Genomic DNA, 24,755 nt, shown 5'->3' on the forward strand with positions numbered 1-24,755 from the left:
ATGCGCTTTAATTTTACACACTAATCTCTTATGTGGGACTTTGTCGAAAGCCTTCTGAAAGTCCAAATAAACCACATCCACTGGTTCCCCCTCATCAACTCTACTAGTTACATCCTCAAGAAATTCCAGTAGATTTGTCAAGCATGATTTCCCTTTCGTGAATCCATGATGACTCTGTCCGATTCTGCCAGTTTTCCAAGTGCTCAGCTATTAAATTAAATTACATTTTTCCAAGTAAGATTTTTCATTTCCCCCTGCTATAACGTGATTATGTTTCCATGGGTATAGGAAACCCTCTGCTATTTGGCCCAAGTGGGTACACTTACAGCAGGAACCTTGGCTGATTCTCCCTGTTCCTTTGCCAACAACCCAAACTGCTGCCCTGGGTGAAATCAACTCAGCACAAGCCAGAGACTGAACTTAAGACTTTCTCTAATGCAGATGGCTTGAAACTACACAATGTACCAAATAAACTTTGCAAACTTGTTTCTGGTGTCACAAGTGAAAGCAACACGATTTGTGTACCAAAAGAACAATATTTTCCTGCTACTGAATTACCTGCAACGTATTCCAACATTTTCTGTCTTTGTGTACCTCTGTGATTCTAAAACGCGTGTTTGGTCCCGCCATTCTCTCACTGGATGCAGAACCGCTCACAATAGAAATCCATTCATGGGATCCCTATGTCACAGCGCAGCGCAATATTTTGCAACATGCTGTTGATGTTCCACTGTATACTTCAGAGCCCAACACTGAAAGATTCAGGACTTTTCTGGGATATGGAACAAAATATAAAACTGCATTCAGGCCATTAAGTACATATATGTTCGTCAGCTATTATAGTGGCCCCATCAAGTGGGCCTTGACGGTCTTCAAATATCTGCGGGCTTAACAAGTTAGTGGATGATGTCCCTAGAATCTCTGGTCATCATTAATATGATTAGCTACAGTACTTTACATGACAAGTCTTTTGATTTAAGAGATGAAACTAGTTACTTTTTGTGTAGATCACTGATGATCCACATTCGGAAAATTATGGGCACACTAACTTCAAAAGGCATTAATATATTGGAGATGTTTAGGAAAACAGCAACAATGGAAATTCCAGAATTTATGAAGAGATGGGTTAGTGTGATTACCCACTGAGCAGCTGTTAAGGTTAACTCCCCAATCTCTTTGGATTAATAAATTGATGGGCCAAATGTTTTTCTACATTCAGAATCATATTAGGCTCTTGTATAATAATTTATTGAATATGATGGTTCTTACCTACTGAGGCTATGGAAAGCAACTCTACAAGGCTGAAGAACATAGTTTGTCTGGTTAGATATTTTGGAGTTTTGTGGGATTAGCTTGAAGACACTACGGAAACTCTTTGCTGAATCCTGTCTCAGGAGAGTACATAAATTGGCTAAAATCCATCAACAGCTTGCATTTAAATAGCACCTTTAACGTAGTAAAATTTCCCAACTCGCTTCATAGGAGTAATTAACGAAATTTGACACCAAACCACACGAGATCCATGGACAGGTAGAGGTAAGTTTTAAGGTGTCTCTTAAAAGCAGGAGAGAGAAGTAGACAGGCATAGATAGGAGGGCAGTGAATTCCAGAGTTTTACACCTAGTTAGTTTGTTGTGAAGAAAATCAAGGATGCGTAAAAGGCCAGAAGCAGAGAAGCCCAGGGATCTCCTTGGGTCAACGGGCTGGAGTGGATACAGAGATAGGGAGTGGCAAGGCCATGGAGGATTTGAAAATGAACACAAGACATATAAAATCGGATCAGGAGCCGATACAGGTCAACAAGCACAGCGACCTTGAGTGAACAGGACTTGGTACAAGTTATCAGTGACAAACGCCAAACAGTTTATTAAATGAATAGGCTTGACGAATCGACTTAATTTAACTAGAATTACAAGTAAACTAATCTACCTGCTACAAAAATAGTTTCAAAATTAGCAACAAAATTAAAAAGCAAGGCTCACACCCATCTCTAAATCTATAGTAGCACTGCTTCTGTCTTGACAGCAGTGAATGTTCTGCTCTTGATCCAGATCAGTCATAGAACAGTTAGAATTGGAGAAGTCCACTGCTTAGACTACCATTTCTTTTCAACTAAAGGAAACCATCATGGCAGGCAATAGAAAAGACTTACATTTATATAGCACCTTTCAACAACCAGAGGATGTCCCAAAGTGTTTTACAGCCAGTCAAGCGCTTTTGTTTTAATGTAGGAAGGACGGCAGCCAATTTGTGCACAGTAAGCTCTCACAAACAACAATGTAATAATGTACAGATATGCTGTTTCTGTGATGCTGATTGAAGGATAAATATTGTCCAGGACACTGGGGACAACTAATCTTCTTTGAAATTGTATCTTAGAATTTTTAATGTCTAACTGAGAGGGCAGATGGAGCCTCAGTTTAACGTCTCACCTCAAAGATGGCATCTCCGACAGTGCAGCACTCTCTCAGTACGACACTAGAGTGTCAGGCTTAGATTTATGTGTTCAAGTCCTGGAGTGGAACTTGAACCCACAAATTCCTGACTCGGAGGCAAGTGCGCTACCCAGGGAGCTGGCAACCGATGAAACTACTTTAAACAAGTTCTGAAGAAGTCACTGTGGACTTAAAGTTAACTCTATTTCTCTCGCCACAGATGCTGCCAGACCTGCTGAGTTTTTCCAGCATTTTCTGTTTTTCACCAAATTAAGGTTAGCTTTTCATTTTCTCTGCTGCAGATCCTGGCACAGGCAGTAGCACCAACACCTCTCTAATAGGTTTCACACTCAAAAGGGTGCAAACCAAATTAGGTTACTTCTTCCTTTTCCTTCTGCTTCTGGAAATAAAGAGTGAAGAATGTTTGCAGCTGGAAATATCTGTTCAACAAAACCACTTGGATCTGGCTGCCCTCTAGTGTTAACACCTGAACCAAGTATTTTCAATTCATCCATCACTTTATTGATTCTGGCTGCATGCCTATGGCACCTGTTGCTAGTGGAAACATTCATTGAGGCACATGAATTGATCAGACCCTCTTCCCATTCACAAAGCAAAATGCTAAGTCATCCATCGCTGTGCTAATTACATGCATAATAAAACAACCATGTCCAGAAAGTGGCAACAAAACTAAACATTGAAGTAGACATTTATACAACAGTTAAATCACCAATTTAATATCAACATAGGATGAGGCTATTTGGCCCAGTGTCTGTGCTGGCTCTTTGACAGATCTATCCAATTAGCCCCACTCTTCTGTTCTCTCCCATTACCCAGTCATTTTTCACTTTGCATATTTATTCAATTCTCTTTTCAAGGTTACTATTTAGTTTCCTCCCACCACCCTTTCAGATAATGTATTCCAGAGCACAACTCATTGTGTGATAAATTAAAAAAAAGTTTCCCCACGTTGTCTCTGGTGCTTTTTCTAATCATCTTAAATCTGCGTGCTCTGGTTGCTGACAGTCCTGTTTCTCTAGCCAGCACTGCTAACTCATCTCTGCAGAATTTCAGCCGGTGTAAATACAGGTAGTCTCGCTAAGTGCACAAAGTAAACATGAAGATGGCAGCACATCAGTGGATGCAGCTTGAGACAGTGAGAGAGCTTGGGAATTTGGTGAGTGAAGGAGGTGGTGTTGTTTTGACATTTTACATAAGACCATAAGACATAGGAAGAGAAATTAGGCCATTCAGCCCATCGAGTCTGCTCCGCCATTCAATCATGGCTGATAAGTTTCTCAACCCCATTCTCCCACCTTCTCCCCGTAACCTTTGATTCCCTTAACAATCAAGAACCTATCTATCTCGGTCTTAAATACACTCAATGACCTGGCCTCCACAGCCTTCTGTGGCAATGAATTCCATAGATTCACCACTCTCTGGCTAAAGAAGTTTCTCCTCATCTCTGTTCTAAAAGGTCTTCCCTTTACTCTGAGGCTGTGCCCTTGGGTCTTAGTCTCTCCTACTAATGGAAACATCTTCCCCACGTCCACTCTATCCAGGCCTTTCAGTATTCTGTAAGTTTCAATCAGATCCCCCCTCATCCTTCTAAACTCCATCGAGTATAGACCCAGAGTCCTCAAACATTCCTCATATGTTAAGCTTTTCATTCTTGGGATCGTTCTCGTGAACCTCTTCTGGACCAGAACATCCTTCCTGAGATACGGGGTCCAAAATTGCTCACAATATTCTAAATGTGGTCTGACCAGAGCCTTATAAAGCCTCAGCAGCACATCCATGCTTTTATATTCTAGTCCTCTCAAAATAAATGTCAACATTACATTTGCCTTCCTAACTACCGTCAAGTAGTCAACCTGCAAGTTAACCTTAAGAGAATCCTGGACTAGAACTCCCAAGTCCCTTTGCACTCCAGATTTCTGAATTCTCTCCCCATTTAGAAAATAGTCTATGCCTCTATTCCTCCTACCAAAGTGCATGACCTCACACTTCCCCACATTGTATTCCATCTGCCACTTCTTTGCCCATTCTCCTAACCTGTTCAAATCCTTCTGCAGCCTCCCCGCCTCCTCAATACTACCTGTCCCTCCACCTATCTTTGTATCATCTGCAAACTTAGCCAGGATGCCCTCAGTTCCTTCATCTAGATCGTTAATGTACAAAGTGAAACGTTGTGGTCCCAACACTGACCCCTGCGGAACTCCACTAGTCACTGGCCGCCATCCTGAGAAGGACCCCCTTATCCCCACTCTCTGCCTCCTGCCAGACAGCCAATCTTCTATCCATGCTAGTACCTTGCCTCTAACACCATGGGCTCTTATCTTACTGAGCAGCCTCCTGTGCGGCACCTTGTCAAAGGCCTTCTGGAAGTCCAAGTAGATAAAATCTATTGGCTCTCCTTTGTCTAACCTACTCATTACCTCCTCAAAGAATTCTAACAAATTTGTCAGGTATGACCTCCCCTTGATGAAACCATGCTGATTTGCCCGATTTTACCATGCACTTCCAATTATTCTGAAATCTCATCCTTAATAATGGACTCTAAAATCTTACCAACGACCGAGGTCAGGCTAATCGGCCTGTAATTTCCCGTCTTTTGCCTCACTCCCTTCTTAAACAGGGGGGTTACATTAGCGATTTTCCAGTCCTCTGGGACCCTCCCTGACTCCAGTGATTCCTGAAAGATCACCACTAACGCCTCTACTATCTCTTCAGCTAGCTCCTTCAGAACTCTAGGGTGTAATCCATCTGGTCAAGGTGATTTATTCACCTTCAGACCTTTCAGTTTTCCTAGCACCTTCTCCTTGGTAATGGCCACCATACTCACCTCTGCTTCCCGACTCTCTTAAAATTTGGGGATGTTACTCGTGTCTTCCACTGTGAAGACTGACGCAAAGTACCTATTCAGTTCCTCTGCCATTTCTTTGTTCCCCACTACTACTTCTCCAGCGTCACTTTCCAGTGGCCCAATGTCCATTTTTGTGTCTCTCTTACCCTTTATATATCTAAAAAAACTCTTGCAATCTTCTTTTATATTACTGGCTAGTTTACCCTCATAATTAATCTTCTCCCTCCTTATTTCTTTTTTAGTTGTCCTCTGTTGGTCTTTGTCGGCTTCCCAATCCCCTGGTTTCCCACTGCTCTTTGCCACATTGTATGCTTTCTCTTTAGCTTTTATGCTGTCCCTGACTTCCCTTGTCAGCCATGGTTGCCTCATCCTCCCTTTAGTATGCTTCTTCTTCCTAGGGATGAATTTTTGCTGTGTCTCCCAAATTACTCCCAGAAACTCCTGCCATTGCTATTCCACTGTCTTTCCTGCTAGGCTCATCTCCCAGTCAATTCTGGCCAGTTCCTCCCTCATGCCTCTGTAGTTGCCTTTATTCAACTGTAATACCGTTACATCTGATTCCAGCTTTTTCCTCTCAAATTGCAGGGTAAATTCTATCATATTATGGTCACTTCCTCCTAAGGGTTCCTTCACCTTAAGCTCCCTTATCAAATCTGCCTCATTCCACATCACTAAATCTAGAATTGCCTGTTCCCTAGTGGGCTCCACCACAAGCTGTTCCAAAAAGCCACCTCGTAGACATTCCACAAATTCCTTTTCTTGGGATCCACTACCAACCTGATTTTCCCAGTCTACCTGCATATTGAAATCCCCCATGATCACTGTAACCTTGCCTTTCTTACACACCTTTTCTATCTCCTGGTGTATCTTGTGCCCCACATCCTGACTACTGTTTGGAGGCCTGTACATAACTCCCATTATGGTTTTTTTACCTTTGTGGTTCCTCAACTCTACTCACATAGATTCTACATCATCTGACCCTACATCATTTCTTGCTATCGATTTAATTTCATTTCTTACTAAAAAAGCAACCCCACCCCCTCTGCCAACCTGCCTATCTTTTCGGTATCCTTGGATATTTAGCTCCCAGTCCTGATCCCCTTGCAGTCATGTCTCTGTGATGCCCACCACATCATACCTGCCAATTTCAATCTGCGCCACAAGCTCATTTACCTTATTTCATATAATGCGTGCATTCAGATACAACACCTTCAGTTCTGTATTTCCCGTCCCTTTTCTCATTGTCGACCCTTTATCTGATGTGCTTGAAGTTAGATTCCTAGCCCTTTCCAAACACTCTGTCCTATTTTGTGTTCTGGAGTCTTTAATAGCCTCTCCTGGGCTCTCCTTTCTTTTCAGTTTTTTCATAGTTTTCCACGAAGTTGAATCCACCCCCCACACGCTAACCTGCTGCTTTGTTTCCCATTAGTCATATTTCTTGGAGTTTTACCCTTCCCTCCCATAAAAGGAATGGGCCCAGCGAGCCCAAGATCAGCAGCGGGATTTGAGAGCCAAAGCCTGGAATCATTAATTAGCCGAGTGGTTGGTGAGTTTTAAGTTTTTTTTTTCTAAATGGGGGCTGTAGTTTAAATTGGTACTAGGGAAATACATGTATTGCATTAAATTTATAGCTTAGTTAATTAGCTTAACTAATTAAACCAATTGATAAAACTACAGTTAATTGTTGGGTGGTATTTCTAAACTTAGTTAAATGAAGCATAATAGAGATAGCAGGGCAGATGTTGGGCCACAACTGTAGCCACAGCAGCCAAATTTGCAGTAAGTGTCTGCAGCTTGAGGAACTTCGGCTCAGAGTTGATGAGCTAGAGTCCAAGCTTTAGACACTGCAACAGGAGGGGGAAGGTCACCTGGACACTTTCTTCCAGGAGAAAGTCACATCCCTTAGGTTAGCTACTTGAATTCAGTCTAGGGTCAGGGACAGAAGAGTTTGACTGCAAGTGAGGTAGATATGGGCATCCAGAAGGTAGCACTGGAGGAGCCTCTTCCCTAACAATTGTCCAACAGATTCAAGGTTCTTGCAGCTTGTGTGTACGAGGATAGGGACTGCAGGGAGGATGAGCAAATGGACCACGGTACCATGGTGCAGGAAGCTATTCAAGTTAAAAGGAATGCAGTTGTGGTTTGAGACAGTATAGTTAGAGGAATAGATGTGGTTCTCGGCAGCTGAGAGCATGAGACCTGAAGGCTATGTTGCTTGTCCGATGCCAGGGTTAAGGACATCTGCTCAGGGCTGGAGAGGAGCTTGAAGTGGGAAGGAAAGGATCCAGTTGTCACGGTCCACGTGGGTATCAACGTGATACCCAACGACATTGATAGGATCAAGAGGTTCTGTTAAGCGAGTATGAACAGCCAGGGGCTAAATTAAAAAGCAAAATCACAAAGGAAGACTCTCTGGATTACTACCTGAGCTACGAACAAATTGGCATGGAGTAAACAAGATCACAGAGTTGAGTGCATGGCTCAAAAATTGGTGAGAGAGACATGGGTTTCGATGCATAGGGCACTGGCACCAGTGCTGGGGAAAGAGGAAGCTGTACTGTTGGGACGGTCTTTACCTGAATCACTAGTGTCCTAGTGATTCATATAACTAGGGCTGTAGAGAGGGCTCTAAGCTAAATAGTTGTTGGGGAGGGGGATCACATGAGGGGAGATTTGAAAAGTTAAAGAGAAAGGACAAAGCAATAGTTCAAGCTAGTAATTCAGGTAATGATTACCAGAGAGTGACAGGAAAGGATAAAGCACACAAACATAAGAGTGTGCCAGCCAATAGGAACACAGTAAGCAAAACCAGTAAAACGTCAGATTTAAAGGCTCTTTATCTGAATGCTCACAGCTTTCGTAACAAGATGGATGAATTAATGGCACAAACAGAAATAAATCAGTATGATATAATAGTCATTAGAGAGAGGAGGTGACAATGTGACCAAGGCTGGGACCTGAATATTCAGGGGTAATTGGCATTTTGGAATGTCAGAAGGAAAACGAAAAGGAGGTGGAGTTGCTCTGTTAATAAAGGATGAGATCAGTACCATAGTGAGAAATGATCTTGGTTCAGAAGATCAAAATGTAGGAGCTGTTTGGGTGCATATAAGAAATAGCAAAGGAAATAAGTCACTGGTGGAAGTAATTTATAGGCCTCCTAACAGTGGCTAACCAGTAGGATAGTGTATACGTCAAGAAATAATCAGGGTTTGCAAGAAAGGTATTGTAATAACCGCTAGTGACTTTAATCTTCATATCGATTGGACAAATCAAATTGGCAACAGTGGCCTGGAGGATGAGTTCATAAAGTGTATTTGGGACAGTTTCTTAGAACAATACATTCTGGAAACGACCAGGCATCAGGCTATTTTGGACTTGGTAAGGTGTAATAACAAAAGATTAATTAAGCACCACATATTAAAGGATGATAGAAATCATCATAGTCATCAAAGCATGATAGAATTTCACATTCAGTTTGAAAGTGAGAAATGTGGGTCCACAACTAGAATCTTTAACTTAAATAAAGGCAATTACAAGGGTATGGAAGACAGAGTTGGCTAAAGTGGATTAGGAACATAGATCAACAAGTAAGATGGTAGAGATGGAGTGTGATATAATAGTCATTAAAGAGAGGAGGTGGCAATGTGGCCAAGGCTGGGACCTGAATATTCAGCGGTATTTAGCATTTTGGAAGTTCAGAAGGAAAAGGGAAAGGAAATATTTCATGACTCTCAACAAAGATATATATAATTGAGGAAGAAAGACTCTACCAGAGGATGCATCATCTGTGGCTAACTAAGGAAATTAAGGGTGTATCAAATTGAAAGAAAAGATGTACAATGCTGTGAGGATTAGTGGTAGGTCAGAATATTGGGAAAGTTTTAGAAACAAGCAAAGGATGACTAAAAAAAATAAAGAGGGAGAAATTGGAAGAGAGAGAAAACTAGTAAGAAATAAAAAGTGAAAGCTTCTACAAGTACATAAGAAGGAAATGGCAGCGGCTTTGAACAAGCATCTTGTAACAGTCTTCAAAGTCGAAAATACAAAAAGCATTCCAAGGATAGTTGAAAATCAAGAGGTAAAAGAGAGGGAGGACCTGAGAATAATCACTATCACTAGAGAAAAGGTAATGGGAATACAAATTGGGCTTAAGGCTGACAAGTCCCCCAGACATAATGGCCTGCATCCTAAGATGTTAAAAGAGCTGCAGAGATAGTGGATGCATTCATGGGATGTGGGCGTCACTGGCTAGGCCAGCATTTATTACCCATCCCTAATTGCTCTTGAGAAGGTGGTGAGGAGCCATCTTCTTGAACCGCTGTAGTCTATCCATGTAACAGTGCTGTTAGAGAGGAGTTCTACAATTTTGACTCAATGACAGTGAAGGAACGGTGATATATTTCCAAGTCAGGATGGTGAGCGACTTGGAGGGGAACTTGCAGGTAGCGGTGTTCCACTTGTCTGCTGCCTTTGGGCTTCTTGTTGGTAGTGGTCGTGGGTTTGGAAAGTGCTGTCTAAGGAGCCTTGGTAAGTTTCTGCAGTGCATCTTGCAGATGGTACACACTGCTGCTGTGCGTCAGTGGTGGGAGAAATGAATGTTTGTGGATGTTGTGCCAATCAAGCGGGCTGCTTTGTCCTGGACAGTGTCAAGCTTCTTGAGTGTTGTGGGAGCTGCACTCATGCAGGCAAGTGTGGAGTATTCCATCACACTCCTGACTTGTGCCTTGTAGATGGTGGACAGGCTTTGGGGAGTCAGGAGGTGAGTTACTCACTTCAGGATTCCTAGCCTCTGATCTCTTCTGAAAGCCCCAGTATTTATATGGCTAGTCTAGTTCAGTTTCTGGTCAATGGTAACCCCCAGGATGTTGATAGGAGGGGATTCAGCAATGGTAATGCCATTGAATGTCAAAGAGCGATGATTAGATTCTCTCTTGTTGAAGATGCCTGGCACTTGCGTGGCACGAATGTTACTTGCCACTTGTCAGCCCAAGCCTGGATATTGTCCAGGCCTTGCTGCATTTGGACATGGGCTGCTTCAGTATCTGGGGAATTGTGAATGATGCTAAACATTGTGCAATCATCAGCGAACATCCCCACTTCTGACCTTATGATGGAAGGAAGGTCACTGATGAAGCAGCTGAAGATGGTTGGGCTAAGGACACTCCCCTGAGGAACTCCTGCAGTGATGTCCTGGAGCTGAGACAATTGACCTCCAACAACCACAACCATCTTCCTTTATGCTAGTTATGACTCCGACCAGTGGAGAGCTTTCCCCTTGATTCCCACTGACTTCTAGGGCTCCTTGATGCCACACTCAGTCAAATGCTGCCTTGATGTCAACAATACTCTCATACGTACGTATATATGAACATATGAATTAGGAGCAGAAGTAGGCCATTCAGCCCCTTGAGCCTGCTCCGCCATTCAATAAGATCATGGCTGATCTGAATGTAACCTCAACCCACATTCCTGCCTACCTCTGATAACCTTTCACTCCCTTGTTAGTCAAGAATCTATCTAGCTCTGCCTTAAAAATATTCACCGCTTTTTCATGAAGGGAGAGTTCCAAAGACTTACTACCTTCAGAAAAATATTTCTCCTTGTCTCTGTCTAAATGAGCGACCCCTTATTTTTAAACAGTGATCCCTAGTTCTAGATTCTCCCACGAGAGGAAACATCCACCCTGTCAAGACCCCTCAGGATCTTGAAGGTTTCAATTAAATCACCTCTTACTCTTCTAAATTCCAGATATTACAAGTCTAACCTGTCCAGCCTTTCCTCATAAGGCAACCCGCCCATTCCTGGTATTAGTCGAGTAAACCTTCCCTGAACCGCTTCTAACGTATTTACATCTTTAAATAAGGAGACCAGTACTGTACACAAAACTCCAGATGTGGTCTCACCAGTGGCCTGTATAACTGAAGCATAACCTCCCTACTTTTGTAATCAATCCCCCTCACAATAAATAATAACATTCTATTAGCATTCCTAATTACCTGCTGTATCTGCCTGCTAGCCTTTTGTGATTCATGCACTAGGACACCCAGATCCCTCTCACCTGACCTCAGGAGTTCAGCTCCTTTGTCCATGTTTGAACCAAGGCTGTAATGAGGTCAGGAGTTGAGAGGCCCTGGCAGAACCCAAACTAGGCATCAGTGAGCAGGTTGTAGCTGAGAAAGTGTTCCTTGATAGCACTGCTGATGACCCCTTCCATCACTTTACTGATGATGGAAAGTAGACTGATGGGGTATTAATTGGCCGGGTTGGATTTGTCCTGCTTTTTGTGTACAGGACATACCTGGGCAATTTTCCACATTGCCGGGTAGATGCCAGTGTTGTAACTGTACTGGAACAGCTTGGCTAGGGGCACAGCAAGTTCTGGAGCACAAGTCTTCAGTACTATTGCTGCAATATTGTCAGGGCCCAAAGCCTTTGCAGTATTCAGTGGCGTCAGCTATTTCTTGATATCATGTGAAGTGAATTGAATTGGCTGAAGACTGGCATCTGTGATGCTGGGGCCCTCCAGAGGAGGCCGAGAGGGATCATCCACTTGGCACTTCTGGCTGAAGATTGTTGCGAATGCTTCAGCCACGTCTTTTGCTGCAAACTTCCAAAATTCCCTAGAGTCTGGAAAGGTACCAGCAGATTGCAAAACCACAAAAGTAACACATCTGTTCAAGAAAGGAGACAGACAGAAAGCAGGGAACAATAGGCCTGTTAGCCTAACATCTGTCTTTGGGGAAATGCCAGATAACAAGGTAACATTTAGATATTTAGAAAATGATAGTACAATCAGGCAGAGTCAACATGGTTTCATGAAAGGGAAACAGTGATTGACAAATTTATTAGAAACCTTTGAGGAAGTAAGAAACAGTGGTTAAAGACGAACCAGTAGATGTTGTGCAGTTCGATTTCCAAAAGACATTCAATAAGGTACCACATAAAAGGTTACTGCACAAGGTTAAGAACTTATGGTTTTGGGGATGATATATTAGCATAGATAGTAGACTGGCTAACTAATGGGAATGAGTCTTTTTCAAGTTGGCAAACTCTAACTAGTGGAGTGTTGTAGGGATCAGCACTGGAATTCAACTATTTACAATCTATATTAATGATTTGGATGAAGGGGCCAGCTGTATTGTAGCCAAATTTGCAGATATGAAGAAGATAGATCGGAAAGTAAGCTGTGAGGAGGATACAAAGAATCTGCAAAGGAATACAGAAAGGTTAAGCGAGTGGGCAAAAATGTGGCAGATGGAGTAATGTGGGAAAATGTGAGGTTGTCCACTTTGGCAGGAAGAAAAGCAGATAACTATTTAAATGGAAGGAATACTGCTATACAAAAGGGGCATAGGTGTCCTTGAATGTGAATCGCCAAACAGCAGCATGCAGGTATAGCAAGTAATTAAGAAGGCAAACGGAGTGTTGGCCTTTACTGCAAGAGGGATGGAGTATAAAAGTAGGGAAGTCTTACTACTGTACAAAACACTGGTGAGAGCGCAGCTAGAGTACTATGTGCAGTTTTGGTCACCTTATTTAAGGATGGGCATACTTGCATTCGAGGCAGTTCAGATAAGATTCATGAGGCTGATTCCTGGGATCAAGGGGTTGTTCTATGAGGAAAGGTTGTGCCTATACTAACTGGAATTTAGAAGAATGAGAGGGGCTCTTAATGAAACATAAGATTATGAGGGGGCATGACAGAGTGGATACTGAGTAGATGCTTCCCCTTGTGGGGCAATCTTGAACTGGGGGCACAGTTTCAAAGTAAGGGGTCTTCCATTTAAGATGGAGATAAGGATGAATTTCTTCTCTCAGACGGTTGTTAGTGAGCAGTGGAGGCTGGGTCATTGAATATGCTCATAGCTGAGTTAGATAGATTTTTGATTGACAAGGGAGGGGAGGGTTATGGGGACAGGCGTGAAAGTGGATTATGGCCACAGTCAGATCAGGATGATCTTATTGACTGGCAGAGCGGACTCGAGGGGCCAAATGGCCTACTACTGTTCCTATTTCTTATGTTCTTATGCACCAGAAACAACTGCTCATTTACTCTATCAAATTCATTTATGATTTTGAACATCTCTATCAAATCTCCTCTTAATCTTCTCTGTTTTAAGAGCACCACCACTTGCACCATTCTCTCCACATAACCGAGGTCTCTCACCCTTGTATCGTTGTAGTAAATCTCTTTTGTACCCTCTCTAAGGCCTTGACATTCGTCCTTCCATCCACTGTTTCACCCAAATCATTAATAAATCAGTAATTAGAATAATCTAAGAAATACAGCTGAAGCAGTGCACTAAAGGGAGAAAACAAAAAGATGGGTGTCCATGAATGGGTGCACGCCATTGGCTGTTTCAGAAAGGTCACTTCATTCTCATGTAGTGTTTACTGAGCTAGATTCAAAGCCAAATGGTTGTACTATTCCTGACCTTAGAATGAGTAACAGAGCAGAGATTTAGGAGTCCAGGTACAGAAATCATTAAAAACTCATGGTCAGACACAACAAATAATTTGAAAGGTTACTGGAACATTGGCCATTATCTCAAGTTCATGGAATATAAAAGGTTGTGTGCTTTGTTATAGCTGTGCAAAGCTCTGATTATACCTCATTTGGAGTGTTCAATTCAGTCTGGGCCCTGCACTTCTGGATGGACATACTGACCTTGGAGGGCATGCTGTTCAGATTCACCAGAATGATACCTGGGCTAAAAGGGTTAAGTTATGAGGATTAGACTTGTATTCCCTTGAAAATAGACACCCAGAGTCTCACCCCATCTGCATGTTGCCCTCGGGGTGGCTGCAGTGGGGAAGAGACCGTTGTCCACCTCCTTGTGGAATGTGCCTTTGCAAAAAAAGGTCTGGAGAGAGATGCACTGGTTTTTGTCAAGGTTCATCCCAAGCAACTCCGTGACACAGGGCTCTGTGCTCTACAGGCAGTTCCCAGGGATGCAGACCAACACAAACATCAAGTGCAGCTGGAAGATCAACAACTCGGCGAAACTCATTGGTCTTCCAGTACAAAGAGTTGTCCCCAACCAAGTGTTGCAGACTGGCACATTCCAAGGTCCAGGACTACGTGTTGAGGGATGCACTAAAGTTTGGGGCAGCCGCTGCAAAGTCGCAATGGGGGAAAGGTCACTGTCTAAAGCAGCGGTAGGGCTGAAATGGGCTGTATGACTCGTACCGAATGTAGCAGTGAACAGTACATGCGCAACAACTGCATTGAAGTGCCTCAAGAGTGCAACAAGGGGTAGAAGTTTACATCCCGCGGGCGGGTGCATACCCGACCCAATCGGGTGTAAAATCACGTGAGAAGGTGTTGGGTGAGCGTCCTGGCATCTTTGCACACTCGCACGGTATTTCACTCAGCAGGCGCATGCAAAAGTTGAAAGCGCGCCCCCCACCCCCCCCGACAATTGAGAGGGCAATTGTTCCATTGTTATTCCACATAATAGTAAATTTGTTTTCTATATCTATTATAGTCTATCCACAACACTATAGGAGTTTCTGTGACATTTTGCTGTAGTATTTCTCGTACAATATCACTTCTTGATTTGACTAATTTTTTGGTTCAATATTACACCGCACAATTAAGTTTAAATTTGTTAGTTCTCAAGTCTAATGTTTGACCTAAGCATAGGCTGATGAAGCTTTCAGAAAACAAGGTTTTCTATTCCTAAGTCTCCAGTGTATGGAATTACTCTCCCCCCCCGCCAACCACCTTTTCTTTGAAATTTCTGCCTAATGCTGGTGTACAGGTCCACCTTCTTATACCTCACCCACATGGCCATTCCCAATGGAGTGAGGCCAGGCAGCCATCAAAATATTTAGAGAGAAACTGCAGCCAATCCCACATTATGGGTTTAACTTTCATACAAATAATTTTGCACAAGGTTTTGGGTCTGAAATATTGTCACTAAATAATTCTTCCCAAAGCAGTGAAGTTCCTGGACAAAAGCATACTGGGGTGGTATTTTTGACACTAATTTTTAGATATTTGGATACGTGTGCGTGTAGTTTTTACAGAGGTCCCAATTTTGAAGACTGATTGATGAATTGGTAATGATCTAACTTTGGTCAACTGAAAAGGAAGCTTCTGGCCCTTAATTTCAAAAGTCAGAAGTCTATGACAAAAGTCTGCTAGCCCCTATTCAAACTCAGTTCAGAGAGCAGTCAAATAATTATGTAAAAGCTGTTAGCTAAAGTCAGAAGTCAATGAAAATCAAGAGATTATAGGACATGACCCAACATCCACAAATGAGTTCTTTCTAATATGAGTGAATGGATTGCATTACAGGAGGGGAATCCTGGCTAATTTTTTCCTTTCCCTAGCCCATAAGCTCATGGTTATTTGCAGTTTCCCACCTGAACACATTAGCTCAGCACAGACCAGGGATCAAATTCTGGGATCACAACTGCTCCACTCGACATTAACAGCATTAGGGGAGCTTCTGAGCCAGTAACGTCTATCTCCTCCTCCTTGCAAACGCATAAGCACTTGGAAGACTACAGCTCGGAGAGTGAGTCAAAAAAGAGAGCAACTTTGTTGCTGCTGTTAATTAATGTTTGGTAATCTCGTATATAAGTTATTATGCTTTATTTTTGCAAGGACAAAAAATACCATTTTATTGTGGGAGTATCTGATAACATTTTGAAGCTTTATCTGAGTGGAGTCAATTGCAATCATTGTCTTCCCTGATTCAATCATGAAATAACTTGGGCCAAAGTTATTTTTAAACTTGACGGTATACCTGCAGTTATGTTCTTAATGATTTTAATTTATTGCACAGTATTTTGAGATTTTCTTTAACCTTAGCTGCCCACCCAACTGCTTGCTCCTCCCTCTAAATCTGTACAGATTGCTGTACTTGAACCAATGCGTTTCTGCTCATCTCCTTGATTCTTACACGGTGATTGTGCTGTCCTCCTAACTGTGCACATACTATCAATTCTACTGTCCCATTGAAAGAAAAAGAATGAACTTGCATTTATATGCCTTTCATGACCTCAATGTACCAAAACTTCCACAGCTGCTGCAGTATTTTTGAAATGTAGTCAATGCTGTAACATGGGACAATGTATCAACCTATTTGTGTATAGCAATAAGGTAAGTTGTCATATAATCTGATTTTGGTTGTGTTGGTTGAGGGATAAATGTCAGTATAGGTGTTTGGAAAAACAGGGCTCCCTGCTTCTCTTTAAATAGTGTCATGGGATCTTTTACGTCCACATGAAAGGGCAAGTGGGGCCTTGGTCTAATGCATTATCTTAAAGATGGCATCGCCAACAGCGCGGCCTTCTCTCAGCATTGCACTGAATGGCCTAGATTATGTGTTCAAAGTTCTTGAACCCAGAAACTTCTGAATCAGAGCTAAAAATATTACCACCGAGCCAAGACTGACTGGGGAAAAGATCAGGAGAGAGAATGAAAATGTCAAACAACAAATAATACTGCAATCTGGATTGCCTAGGGCCAGCCACTGTACCTATTAAGTTGACATGTTTGACTAGTCCTGCTGAGACTGTAATTGCAGCAGCTGCTGTGGTGTGCAAGGCAGAAGAATGTAGTAACTGAGGGCTGAGGGTGCCGCACATCATCTCAGCTTTTGTGACAAATTCACACATTATATTCGTAATAAATTTTCACTTTGTGCTGCAACAATTGTGTTCGCGCCTGTATCAAATTTACTGTGTTGTCCACACATAATCTCGTTGCGATGTTCATTAACATGTATTCCTGCTACTCTTTTGCAAAAACTGGTCATATTTTTTTCGCATTGAACAGTTTAAAATAGAATGCCTTGGCATTGGTTTTAGTTTTAAACGAAACTGAAATTAAAATTGTGAGCACAATAGGACAGTGAAAGAATCCTTTCTTGGTAAACATGCAATTGGCAGCACCTGAATCAGTTCTGAGCCTTGGCTACGTACCTTCTCCATTTCTTTTCATCCCCTTGGAGATCTGTTGTGCCGTACAAATGAGAAAAAAATGGGGAGAAAGGAAGAAAGAGAGAAAGACAGGGATAAGCAGGAAGTGAGAAGTAAGGAAATACATTGTTCTCTCAACTAAAAGCAGCCCCACTGAACTGAACATCTTTCTTAAGTTTTAAATTAGCACATTGTAAACCCGAAGCAAACACTATTGCAGCAAAAACTATTCAAACGTCAGAAGTTGATGTCTGTAATATTTAAACTAAACAGGAATAATAAAAAAAACGCTCGTTTTTGCTCGCTCTCTCTCATTCCTTCTTTTGCTTTTCTGTTCTCTATTCTTCTCCGCTCCCCTCCAGTTTCTAAAAACTCTTTTCCCTTTCTAGTTTAGTCTCATCCAATACATTATCCACAAGTGGCTGATTGGGGCTCCAGACGTGACTAATTGTACTTCTGCTTAGTAAGTAAGAGTAAAATGACACCCCAGCTGGGCATGTGAACTAAATACTCATATTCACGCTGTGCTTGCCTGTATACTTTAACCTTTTAGTGTGTTTGTTGGTAAAATTGTAAGATGAAAGCAGCATGAGAGTGTATTTTTGATTGAGTGCTTTACTTCCTTGGTTACAGAATGGTTACAGACAAGGAATTTCCCACTAAAATTAGTGCATGTGGTTAAAATGGTATTTAGTAGCCACATAGGTGGCTTGTCAGCAGTTTCCATGAGACAAAACACTTCTACAATGCAAATCAATCAATCCTAACTCTGAAATTACGTTTGATGTTAGACTCCTAGGGATCCTTTCTACAGGTTGGTTTCTAGCAAAGTGCATTTCTAAAATGTTTGGAAATCTTTTGTTAACTCCCATCATTCACTTTGAAGGCCAGAGAAGGTTCTAAAAATTCACTGTTCTGCTTGAGCATCTAAACTCAGGATAAAATATCAACAGCCAGAATGTGAATATTCATGCATGTTGTATCTGCAGCAAAGAACTCCAGTAGCTTCCAACGGCTCAATTATAAATTCCTGTTTTATTTCAAGAAATTGAATCGATTAATGATTATCCTGTTACATGAGAGACAACATGCAAGAGACAGGCTGAACATGAAATGGGAAGAAATAGGCAATGTCATTCATTATAACGTTACCAGAAAACTTCATGCAGCAAGCAGCTGAGTTTGATGTCATAGCTGCTACTTCTTGCCACAGACAATCGTGTTGTTTTAATACCTGTCTCCCTGTTTTCTTAAAATCCAACTCTGAAAATATAAGCGCAACCCTTACAAAGTAAGCGTGGGGTTCTCTGCAACAAAGCAAATAAAACTACTACTGTTGGTCATCCAATATTTAGTGAAAATTAAAGAACGCCCAGCATTTCTGATTAGCCCATCCTTCACTTTGTCATTAGACCGTCATCTGCAAATAATTTCTGATGTGGATGGTGACACTGGGCATGATTTTTGTTGTTAGGCAGAATATTGTTACCATCACCAAGGCTGGATGGCTTGACAAACAACAGAGCTCATAAATTCACTCGGTGCCAGGTGCATTTTAATATTTCTGATGACTGTGCAGGAATGCGCACCTCAGGTACCTTCTTTGCTTTACGCTGACCAGATAGATGCCTTTATATGTGCCCCATGAGCATCCACTTCAAATGCACAAAAACTATGTAGTGTAAATACTCCGGCTCACTACTCTCTATTCCATTAAAAAAAATTGCTCACTTCAAAAGCTCCCTTGTTCTCCGACAGAGAGTAGGTCAGAGGCTAGGAATTGTGCAACGAGTAACTCACCTCCTGACTCCCCAAAGCCTGTCACCATCTACAAGGCACAGGTCAGCAGTGTGATGGAATACTCCCCACGTGCCTGGATGAGTGCAGCTCCCACAACACTCAAGACACTTGACACCGTCCAGGACAAAGCAGACCACATCCACAGACTTTTAGTGATGCACAGTGTTATCAGTGTGTACTATCTACAAGATGCACTGCAGGAGTTCACCAAGGCTCCTTAGACAGCAACTTCCAAACCCACGACCGCTAACATCTAGAAAGACAAGGGCAGCAGATAGATGGGAACACAACCACCTGGAAGTTACCCTCCAAGTCACTCACCATCCTCTCTTGGAAATATATCGCTGTTCCTTCACTGTCGCTAGGTCAAAATCCTGGAACTCCTTCCCTAACAGCACTGTGGGTGTACCTACACCTCATGGACTGCAGCGGTTCAAGAAGGCAGCTCACCACCACCTTTTCAAGGGCAACTAGGGATGGGCAATAAAAGCTGGCCCAGCCAGCAAAGCCCACATCCCGTGACTGAATAAAAAAAGCCACAACGTGTCACTGATTTTCTTCCTACAGATGGTAGCGAGTAAATACCATAAAATTACTAAAAAATTCCTTTTACACACAACTTAATGCCCCAAACTTTTCACTTTCAGATACCAATGCAACGTCAGTGGATACTAGTGCCTTGTAAGTAACCTTTGGGATGTAGAGTATCAGGAGTACAGAAATTTGAAGCCTCAGGGAAATAAAATAAAAACTGCAATATCTGAAGTACCCTTTAAAAGTACAGTAGAAGGTTGGCTGTATCTAATTCTGGTGAAGCTGTTTACTCAGGATATTTTGGTACATAAGGTGTTATTTCCATGCTTATTTATTCATGACAAGGTACAATGGAAATGCTCACAAGTATTTAAATGGAGTGAAAGTTTGTTTTGCTGGCCATGGCACAAAACACAGGTAAACCACCAATACACAAACACTGCTACAAGCACCCAATCAAAGGTAAACAGCTAGGACAAGTTAGGACAACATTCAGGAGAACAAAAAAACCCAGCATTTTTGTCAATTTTTTTTTAAGAAATAAAAGGACAAACATTGACACTGCAGTGCATAAAAATTCTTGATTCTTTTCTGGACCAAGAATTGGGACCCAAATAAAGGTTTCCTTTCTTTAAAAAAGGGAGATAATTGATTTTTCCAATCAACCAAACAGAAAACAATTTGGAATCTGATGAAAATAAGTTTAAAAAATACGTCAATCTTAAAAATTAATGAGGGAATTGATAGCTAGCTCTATAGATTAAATATGAAATATACATCCATCACATTTATTTCACGTAGTATCATACATTAACTTTAAAAAGCATGGAACAAGTAAAGACCAAACATTCATTGCATTAAAATATATTAAACATGCTGAACAGGACACTAGATTCCATGTTCCATATATCAATATTTGCGTCGAAAAAATTGTGAAACTGTCAACAGTACCAGTTACACCTGTTGATGGCGTTGTAAACGGGCAAATTGCAATGTTAAGAGTTTCACAGCAATGTTAAGAGTTTCACAGCAATGTTAAGTAGAAAACCAGCAGCTAATACACATTGCCAAACACTGCAGTTCAATTTTAGCCCAAACCTCCACACATATGCTTTCAGGTGGCTCTGCAGTAGCCTGCTAATTCTCAGAGCAGATGCCCTCTCATGAGGAACCCTGGCAGGACATGCGAGCAAAACCAAAATGTGTCTTTCCCACTTCCACCCACCTTCACAGAAGCCTGGCCTCCACCAAAGAACCTATGCAGAAAGTTCTGTTTTGAGTTATGGAGTTTGTCATCGTCAAAGTTTTCCTTCCCAGATATTACCACCACTGGATATCATTGACTGAACAGCACCCAGGTACATCAGTGTCCAAGGCATACCAAGGAATTGAAGTGAAGTGATGAACCACAGCCCATTACTTGCAATCTGACAGTACTGACAAAAAGACCCCTCCCCAACCAACCCCACTCACCATAAAACACATATTGATATGAAAATAAACTCTTCAGATAATAATGACACCTTGGTAAATCCTAAGTGCAGCGGAGAAAACATATAGTGCACTACAGCTGAGCTGAGGAAGAGAACCAGAAAAGCGCTTCACTATTTCTGTGTCTGAAGTTGACTGTGATCACGGTTGATGAGAAGAAAGCCCAGGTTTCCAAGAAAGGTGCCAAGAAAGTGCAGAAAAAGCTGCCAGTGAAGGATGGCAAGAAGAGGAGAAGGAAAGAAAGTTATTCCATCTACATCTACAAAGCGATACAGCAGGTTCACCCTGACACCAGCATCTCCTCCAAGGCCACGAGCATCACAAACTCATTTGCGAACGATATTTTCGAGCGCATCGCGAGTGAGGCTTCCCGCCTGGCTCATTACAACAAGCGCAGCTCCATCAGCTCCGGGGAGATCCAGACCACCGTGCGCCTGCTGCTGCTGCCTGGGGAACTGGCCAAGCACGCCGTGTCGGAAGGGACAGAGGCAGTGACCAAGTACACCTGCTCCAAGCTAAACTCCGCAATGGACTGAAAACTACATCCTGTCCCTTTCTCGCCACTCACCTCACAATGAGACTGTTGTATGCTTGTTGCTGGGAAAGTGTAGCTTGCCACACATTCTCATTACAAAGCATTTCAAACCCAGAGGTAGGGAACATTTAGATCACCACCCTCCACCTTCACCCCTGACAGAGAAGAATATAGAGTTGGGGCACAGCTAGATTAAGTACAAGAATTGCTCACTCAGGTGCTTTCCTTGTTATTTCTTCCATTACCTGCTCACCTGACACCAACGTCAATCCCATTCACATTCTTCTCATTCCCCTTCTTTTCCCCCCTCCATTCCTCCCCTCTCCCTCCCATCTTTCCTCCTTCACTGCTCCTCACATCTGCTTCCTCTTTACCTACATTCTAACCCTGCTTGGACTAACCATCCAAGCCTTGACCAATCTCCCATGCACATATGCAATACCAGAGGAGACCTACAGATATTGTTACAATTTCATTTTATTAAGGATTTAACCTCATCAGCTGTTTTACATCTGTACAGATACTGTGCCCAATACCAATCACTATTTTGTATCCTTGAAATCCAACACTGCTCCAAATATACAGGTGACCACATAATCTGCTTTAATGTGTGGATCAATGGAAATTCTGATGAAACTGAAATCACTTTAGCATTATTGACCAAAATTCCTTACCAGCAGTCAGTATTTGGACTTTCCAGGGATGTTTAAGCATCATCATCTGATAGACTCGCCATGGCAATGTCATTCTTTCAAATCTGTAAAGAAAAAATAATCACAGGGCACTTGTCAATATCATGTTTACAATAGTTGAGGGGCATTTCTTCCTAAAATATATAGCTGCACTACAGTAGTTACATAACAAAACTATACTCAAATTTCTGAAACAAAATACAATTAGGAATCCATTTTTTTTATGTCTTCTGCACAAAGGCCCCTCTTTAATAATCCAGGTTGTGCTGCCTGAGTGATGTTAGCACAGTTCTAAGTACAATAACAATGTTAGTATCTCAGAGGTTAAGATATGATATATATTTTTTAAATTGTTTCCTACATCTTTGCATCACTTTCCCCATGGTATAAAAACATTACAGAAAATAAGCTTAGCTATGAACTCTCAACATGAAAGCAAAAAGCAAAATACTGTAGATGCTGGAAATCTGAAATAAAAATGAAGTGCTGGAATCACTGCATCTGTGAAAAGAGGAAAGTTGTTTTGGCATTGACTTTGGGTGTTGGTCTATTTTCATCTTACTGCAGTTTTGAAAAATACATAAATATGGTTAATTACACAAACTGGGGGAAATATGGACTTGCAACATGTATGCGATTTCTATTTGTCACACTAAATAGGACATAAGAAATATTTCATAAGTGCTTATTTTGACTATTGCACAAAATGTTTTTCTTTAAATCCTGAGATGCTCCTGGTAGTTTGAAACAACTAAAAATAATCAACAAACTGTCTGAGCAAAACTACAGCTGGACCAAACTACAACATAACATTCAGATAAAAGCAAAAAAACTGCAGATGCTGGAAATCCAAAACAAAAACATAAATACCTGGAAAAACTCAGCAGGTCTGACAGCAGTTGAAGAGTCATACAGGCTTGAAACGTTAACTGTATTCCTCTCCGCAGATGCTGGGTCAGACCTGGAGTTTTTCCAGGTATTTTTTTTTGTTTTACAACATAACATTCGTTCAATCTAAACGAAAGGCTGATTCACGTTAATAAACAACATACAATTACAAACTCTTAATCGAAAAGGCCAGTCATTTTAATTCTCCACCTTGCTCTCACACTGACATTTCTGTCCTCGACCTGCTGCACCATTCCAGTGAAGCTCATCCGTTAGCTTGAGGAACAGCATCTTATCTTTCAATCTGGCATATTCCAGCTTTCCAGACTCAACACTGAGTCTAATAATTTCAGGCTATAATCCGTGTGCTCCATTTGGTCTCCTATTTCTTTTCCCCTCTCGGTCAGCAGCATGCCTGTTCTAGGGGCATCTTTTGTTCATTTTCTTGCCCCCATCACCATTCCATCCCCCTTCCCCTTCCCTTTGGCCCTGGAAGACCCAACAACCACGTCAATCAATCCCTCCCGGCTCTCACCCCAGCCACAAACCTTTCCTCCTTTTTTTTTGTCCTTTCTAAGTGGTGGACCTGACATGTTAACTCTGCCTCTCACAAGATGCTGCAGTTAAACCTGCTGGAGTGTTTCCAGCATTTTCTGTTCTCATTTCACAAGTGACCAGCATCTTGCCCAAAAATCTGAAATTATGGTGACAACGGAGAAAATGGGACTGATTTTTAAACAATAAAAAGTACAAAATAAGCCTCATGGAGCGGGATGTAGGTTTGTTAAAAAGACAGTGAGATCTCACGTGGTTCCACTTTATGGAAGAGGAAGAGGAAAAGGAAGAGGAAAGGGGGGGCGGGGGGAGGCGAAGTTTACTCCGGTTTTGGGTGCCGCTCCAGCTCTACAACAGACTCAGAGAGTTTTTTAAACAGCGCCCGCAATCATTGCCAGGGCATCGATCGGTATTCCCGGAGACTCCGCTCCCATCCATCCCAAGCCGGCACTGAGCATTGAGGCTGCAGCGAGAGGAACCACGGACGCAGCTCCCGAATTGGATACAAACCTGACATGGAACGTCCTGTATCAACTGAGGTAGCGACCGTCTGCACGTCACTTCCGCTGGCCCCATGTGATCGCAGCGGCTGAATGGGCCCCTTTGTTGCTGGGGGCGGGGGTTGGTTTATTCCCCCCCCCCCCCCCCCCCGCGTGAAATGTACGTTGTTGCGGCAAAACTGTTGTCTGCTCCCAACCCCAATCCTCAACCAAACTCCCAACCCCATCCCAACCCCACACCCCTCAACCCCCAATCCTCAACCCCAACCAAACTCCCAACCCCACACCCCTCAACCCCCAATCCTCAACCCCAACCCCAAACCTCAATCCCATCCCTCAACCCCAACCAAACTCCCAACCCCACACCCCTCAACCCCCAATCCTCAACCCCAACCAAACTCCCAACCCCACACCCCTCAACCCCCAATCCTCAACCAAACTCCCAACCCCACACCCCTCAACCCCCAATCCTCAACCCCAACCAAACTCCCAACCCCACACCCCTCAACCCCCAATCCTCAA

At 42.4% G+C, this 24,755-nt stretch overlaps 1 protein-coding gene across 4 annotated transcripts in view; it reads right to left on the reverse strand.

The window, feature by feature from the left end:
- mpv17 (mitochondrial inner membrane protein MPV17) overlaps positions 1-24,286 on the reverse strand; it is an 87,593-nt gene extending 63,307 nt beyond the window's left edge. For 2 of the 4 annotated variants that reach the window (XM_041187326.1, XM_041187330.1), the window contains exons 1-2: positions 24,244-24,286; positions 22,273-22,355 (exon numbers count right to left, since the gene is read on the reverse strand). In XM_041187326.1, the coding sequence (XP_041043260.1) occupies positions 22,273-22,345 (73 nt within the window). In that variant the 5' untranslated portion in view covers positions 22,346-22,355; positions 24,244-24,286. Of the gene's footprint in view, positions 1-22,272; positions 22,356-23,985; positions 24,172-24,243 lie in introns of those variants that run through there. The other 2 variants (XM_041187329.1, XM_041187328.1) reach the window with 2 other exon arrangements.
- Positions 24,287-24,755: the final 469 nt, after the last annotated feature.

This window comes from Carcharodon carcharias, chromosome 5, assembly GCF_017639515.1.
Source record: "Carcharodon carcharias isolate sCarCar2 chromosome 5, sCarCar2.pri, whole genome shotgun sequence".
NCBI classification, from domain to species: domain Eukaryota; kingdom Metazoa; phylum Chordata; class Chondrichthyes; order Lamniformes; family Lamnidae; genus Carcharodon; species Carcharodon carcharias.